General features: G+C 40.3%; 1 protein-coding gene across 1 annotated transcript; it reads right to left on the bottom strand.

Annotated features, from left to right (window-relative positions):
* Window positions 1–55: 55 nt before the first annotated feature.
* On the bottom strand, window positions 56–1,237 carry LOC128194662 (protein FAR1-RELATED SEQUENCE 5-like). The gene has a single exon (XM_052870220.1). The coding sequence runs from the start codon at window positions 1,235–1,237 to the stop codon at window positions 56–58; it is 1,182 nt and encodes a 393-aa protein (XP_052726180.1).
* Between the last annotated feature and the right edge of the window lie 5,647 nt (window positions 1,238–6,884).

Raw genomic sequence — 6,884 nt, 5'->3', positions numbered from 1 at the left:
GTGTGGTTGTCGAATTGATAAATCCATCAAAAAAAACATTCATTCCCTCACTTCTCTAAGTGGTAGACATGCTGACCCAAATTTTTTTTTTCAAGTAACACGGAACCCATTTATGTCTCTCTTCGTACAAATTACATAGCCATTCATTTTGCTCCAATCCATGTTTGGTAAGTACTTCCTCCCAACCATTTTCAAATTCTCTTGGACAACCACAATCATATAAAAGCGCATGTAGTTCGCTTTTGATAGCGGGATTATTTCTATACCCGTGGAATTTTTCACGCAACTTCTTAAGGATGTGCCATAAACACCACCTGTGCCTCATATCAGGAAACACTTGTTCAATAGCGTTGGCCATTGCCCTGCATTGGTCAGTAATAATACCTTGAGGACTCTTATTACGCATGTATCTTAGCCAACATTGGAACAACCATACAAATGAGACAATGTCTTCCGAAGACAACAATCCACAACCAAGTAAAATGGAGTGTCCATGATGGTTAACTCCAACAAAAGACGCAAATGGCATGTCGTACTTATTTGTTAAGTAATTCGTGTCAAAGGAAACAACATCACTAAATTCTTCACATGTAGCACGACTTCTTGCATCAGCCCAAAACACACTACAAATTTTATTCCCTTCATCCAGTGCAATGTCATACAAGAACTCGTTATTTCTATCCTTCATTGAAGAAAAGTGTCGTAGGAGTGCCTGACCATCACCATCCTTACATAAAGATCTTCTGTGTTGGCCAATGTAGTTTCTTGCGTCCCGCTCGACAAAGTCCATGTTTTCATAGCCACCGACATCGTTGACAATGCTAAGGAAACTCTTATTTAACCTAACTCCAGCATCATGGTTGACCTCCAAGGTGTGTTTTGCTTGCATGCTTAACTTCCTATTCGCTGCAAATAGGTTGGAGTTATTTGGGCAAAGATCATGGTTGTGACTTGGAAGTGTTTTGACCACTGGTTTGACGGAAGACACATATTTGCCCTTCCTTGAACAAACTATTCTCAAGTAGTAGACGTTGTTGTCTTTATCTTTTTTAGAAGTTCTAGTCCGCACGACAAACCCACATCTAATGGTGTAGTTTGTGTAAAATTTTTTAGCTTCAATCATTGATTCAAAACATATATGCACTGTTGGGTCCATTTCCAATAAACGTTCATTACGGTCATCAACATTGCCATTATACTCATTCACTTCATCCACATCAATTGTGTGCGTCGACATTAGACCCAGCTTTAGAGATAAACGAAATGATATTCACTCATCAAACTTACGACAATGACCACTATGAACTAAAAAAATAATGTAAATAAACCCATTTCGAAAAAGTTAAGTAATACGTACCATGGTGGAATATCAAGAGCCCTTTAATGAAGGTCAAATGGTCCTAACCAACCTCCTCTTCAACATTTACGTCCACCATAAATGAACCTTATGTGGTTGTCACCAAACCTCCGAACATGCTTGTACCCCTTCTCTTTAATGAAGACCAAAGTAAGTTGTCTGGAAGTGGTTGGTTAATGGAGCAAAATGTTAACGTTCGAAGTTGAGGCAGGTGTGTAGTACCGCCAAAGCTATTATTTTTGCCTTCTCAAGCACGTATTTGCTTACATTGACAAACCATGCATTGAATGTTGTCAGCATAAAGTTTCTCTCTCTCATAACCCACAATGAATGCTTTTCACTTTTAAAGATTTCCTAACAAATCAGACATATCCCCGCAATTAATGTAACTTCATTTTTACAAGTTAACTTAATGGAAATAGTTATAAAATAATTTATTTTTTTGGTTTATAAAATATTGATTTCATGTAATGTGTTTGTCCATGTAGTTCTCTTTAAATATCCGGGACAAACCCATCGTTAACGTGGAATTTTAATTTGGACAGAAAAATTCAGCATAATCATGGATGCATGGCAAGACCTTGTTTGTGATGATGATGTCCTTGAATCGTTTTTGAAAAAATGCGATGCGTCGGCATCGCTTATTCCTGGTCCTGTAGGTAACATCCAAGCAGCTTTCCTCAATAGAACTGGAATAGAAGAACCCAAATCGACACAAGAATTTGCTCGTGATGTTGCTGACGCAACCTATGAACGAGATTTCAACTCCAATGCTTGGAAATGGGCACAGATGTTTATTGAACACCACGGTACACTCAATCTCATACACGGTTCCAACAACATTATTATGTTCACAAGTTGTAATTTCTTTTCATATATTTTTTGTCATTGGAGGTCTCGTAACGGATGGCAAATTCGAAAACGTCAACTCCCTCCAAGAGGCAAAATCAGCAGAGGTCCTTCCATTTGTTGCTTGCACATTGAAAGAGTGCAAGCCAAATGGGTTGGGAGATATGCAGTTGACTGTTAAGGTATTATTTCCTTTATTGAACAACACTACATGTTATGGTACATTAATAACTTATTATATGTTTGAAGGACCCAACTGCCACGATGAAGGCTTCCTTGCACAAGAAAGTTCTTGAAGATCCTGAAATTGCAGACAATATCGCAGTTGGTTCCGTTATGCTACTCAATCTTGTAACCCATCAATTTTGTACTTAATTAGCATAATTATTTTCTTGGTCTTTCAATGTTCTTCTTCTCACTAATTTGGTTTGTACATTTAGGTCCACCTCTTCACTGCATTTCAGCAAAACTACTACCTCAATATTACGCATCACTCTATAGTCAAGGTTTTTCCAGCTGAAGTTTGTCCTCCAACAATTGACCTTTTTAAGGAGACCCCAAAACCTGTCATTCGACTCCCTATGTGGGCACAGAAGAAACTCAACGTGGATGACATCCTCCGCAAATTTGTACCTCCATCTGACCAACCATCAACGTCCAAGCAACCAGATAGACAGTAGTGGGTTTTCGATAACTGTAATTTTATATTAAGACCATTATAAGTATTTAATAGATAATTGTAATATTTCAAACCTACAATGTATTATTGTTGTGTATGGTGTGTACCTGAATTTCTATTAATGTTGTGTTATGATGAGTTTGTTTCTGTTATAGAAATGTTTTCAAGTTAATTGTTGGCATGCTTTGTTATCAATTCCCACCATCTACCACAACTCCAACATCAACCCCATAGCACTGCATCTGTGGCTAAAATTAAATTGTTTTGTCCAAACGTTACCTACCAAGTCATGACTAACTACTTCAGTTGAACTTTTTGTACAAAACGTCAAATTCTCTCGGGTAATCGTTTACAAGGACTGTGTAAATGATTACAGCGAGGTATATGAACAATCTCATTCATCCCTTGCACAACTTGGTCTCCCAACTCATAAGGGGTCACTCCACACTCCTTGGGGTCACATCACATCACCAAGCACCATCTCCCAACAGTCAAACACCAAGATCTTCCAAACACAAGTGCAAATGTCACTCAAACTCACTAGTTTTGAGATTGGTTACCCATGTTACCCTGACTGACTACTTCAGTTGAACTTTCTGTACAAAATATGGATTTCTCTCGGGTAATCGTTTACGAAGACACTGTAAACGATTACCACAGGGTTTTATGAACACTCTCATTCATCCCTTGCACAACTTGGTCTCCCCACTCATAAGGGGTCACTCCACACTCCTTGGGGTCACATCTCATCACCCACCACCATCTGCCAACAGTCAAACACCAAGATCTTCCAAACACAAGTGCAAATGTGAGTCCAACTCACTGGTTTTGACAGTGGTCACCCCTGTTATCCTGACTGACTACTTCAGTTCAACTTTCTGTACAAAATATGGATTTCTCTCGGGTAATCGTTTACGAAGACACTGTAAATGATTACCACATGGTTTTTTGAACACTCTCATTCATCCCTTGCACAACTTGGTCTCCCCACTCATAAGGGGTCACTCCACACTCCTTGGGATCACATCTCATCACCCGCCACCATCTGCCAACAGTCAAACACCAAGATCTTCCAAACACAAATGTAAATGTCACTCAAACTCACTGGTTTTGACAGTGGTCACCCCTGTTACCCTGACTGACTACTTCAGTTCAACTTTCTGTACAAAATATGGATTTCTCTCGGGTAATCGTTTACGAACACACTGTAAACGATTACCACAGGGTTTTATGAACACTCTCATTCATGCCTTTCACAACTTGGTCTTCCCACTCATAAGGGGTCACTCCACACTCCTTGGGGTCACATCTCATCACCCACCACCATCTGCCAATAGTCAAACACCAAGATCTTCCAAACACAAGTGCAAATGTCACTCAAACTCACTGGTTTTGACATTGGTCACCCCTGTTACCCTGACTGACTACTTCAATTCAACTTTCTGTACAAAATATGGATTTCTCTCGGGTAATCGTTTACGAACACACTGTAAACGATTACCACAGGGTTTTTTTAACACTCTCATTCATCCCTTGCACAACTTGGTCTCCCCACTCATAAGGGGTCACTCCACACTCCTTGGGGTCACATCTCATCACCCACCACCATCTGCCAATAGTCAAACACCAAGATCTTCCAAACACAAGTGCAAATGTCACTCAAACTCACTAGTTTTGAAAGTGGTCACCCCTGTTACCCTGACTGACTACTTCAGTTCAACTTTCTGTACTAAATATGGATTTCTCTCGGGTAATCGTTTACGAAGACACTGTAAACGATTACCACAGGGTTTTATGAACACTCTCATTCATCCCTTGCACAACTTGGTCTCCCCACTCATAAGGGGTCACTCCACACTCCTTGGGGTCACATCTCATCACCCATCACCATCTGCCAACAGTCAAACACCAAGATCTTCCAAACACAAGTGCAAATGTGAGTCCAACTCACTGGTTTTGACAGTGGTCACCCCTGTTACCCTGACTGACTACTTCAGTTCAACTTTTTGTACAAAATATGGATTTCTCTCGGGTAATCGTTTACGAAGACACTGTAAATGATTACCACATGGTTTTTTGAACACTCTCATTCATCCCTTGCACAACTTGGTCTCCCCACTCATAAGGGGTCACTCCACACTCCTTGGGATCACATCTCATCACCCGCCACCATCTGCCAACAGTCAAACACCAAGATCTTCCAAACACAAATGTAAATGTCACTCAAACTCACTGGTTTTGACAGTGGTCACCCCTGTTACCCTGACTGACTACTTCAGTTCAACTTTCTGTACAAAATATGGATTTCTCTCGGGTAATCGTTTACGAACACACTGTAAACGATTACCACAGGGTTTTATGAACACTCTCATTCATGCCTTTCACAACTTGGTCTTCCCACTCATAAGGGGTCACTCCACACTCCTTGGGGTCACATCTCATCACCCACCACCATCTGCCAATAGTCAAACACCAAGATCTTCCAAACACAAGTGCAAATGTCACTCAAACTCACTGGTTTTGACATTGGTCACCCCTGTTACCCTGACTGACTACTTCAATTCAACTTTCTGTACAAAATATGGATTTCTCTCGGGTAATCGTTTACGAACACACTGTAAACGATTACCACAGGGTTTTTTTAACACTCTCATTCATCCCTTGCACAACTTGGTCTCCCCACTCATAAGGGGTCACTCCACACTCCTTGGGGTCACATCTCATCACCCACCACCATCTGCCAATAGTCAAACACCAAGATCTTCCAAACACAAGTGCAAATGTCACTCAAACTCACTGGTTTTGAAAGTGGTCACCCCTGTTACCCTGACTGACTACTTCAGTTCAACTTTCTGTACTAAATATGGATTTCTCTCGGGTAATCGTTTACGAAGACACTGTAAACGATTACCACAGGGTTTTATGAACACTCTCATTCATCCCTTGCACAACTTGGTCTCCCCACTCATAAGGGGTCACTCCACACTCCTTGGGGTCACATCTCATCACCCACCACCATCTGCCAACAGTCAAACACCAAGATCTTCCAAACACAAGTGCAAATGTCACTCAAACTCACTGGTTTTGACAGTGTTCACCCCTGTTATCCTGACTAACTACTTCAGTTCAACTTTCTGTACAAAATATGGATTTCTCTCGGGTAATCGTTTACGAACACACTGTAAACGGTTACTACAGGGTTTTATGAACACTCTCATTCATCCCTTGCACAACTTGGTCCCCCCACCCAAAATGTGACTGAAATGAACTTGTTTTGACAATGGTCACCCATGTTACCCTCAATGACCACTCAAACACCAACATCTTACAAACACACCTACAACATATCGAACACAAAACTTCACCAGATTCTTAAATCCAGAAACCCACAAATCATAATAACAATGCTATTGAAAAAATAAAATATGTGACCAAACCAAAAACTCAAATTTTATATTATTCAACTAAATCTGATAGATTACACTTGGTTTTCTTAATCTATTTACAATGATCATTTACTTTCCATTAATCAACTCAATACATATATCACTGATTTTTTTTTTCTAAGCACTACGGTTCCGGTGTATGGAGTCCTAAGTGCTCTTCTCTTGTAACGCCTTCGTGATCCAAGTCTAACATACGTCTTCAAAGGTTGTTGGTTTCTGTCAATGTCATTAGGGGATACAAAACCAGTGTTCAGGGATGGTTCTGTACGAGGCACACTTTGTCCACCGTGATCTTTATTTTGTCGTCTTGCCTTCTCTTCAGCCAATTCTGCCTCCAAACCTGCAACCCTCCTTTTAAGTTCTTCAATTAGAAATTCTTGGTCCTCTAAGGCACGCATAAAAGTTTCTCTTCGATTTCTTTTTTGTATCTTATTTGGTCTTAGTTGGGCATCCTTTCTTGTTGGTGTTGGTCTGTAACCCTTCTTATCCTTGGTTGAAGCACCAACATAAACATCATCAACAACCTGAAATTTAACCACATATTTCAGACTAC

This window comes from Vigna angularis, chromosome 11 (assembly GCF_016808095.1).
Source record: "Vigna angularis cultivar LongXiaoDou No.4 chromosome 11, ASM1680809v1, whole genome shotgun sequence".
In the NCBI taxonomy this organism is placed as follows: Eukaryota; Viridiplantae; Streptophyta; class Magnoliopsida; order Fabales; family Fabaceae; genus Vigna; species Vigna angularis.
The sequence above is the reverse complement of the archived record's forward strand: the minus strand, read 5'-3'. Positions and strand labels throughout refer to the sequence as shown.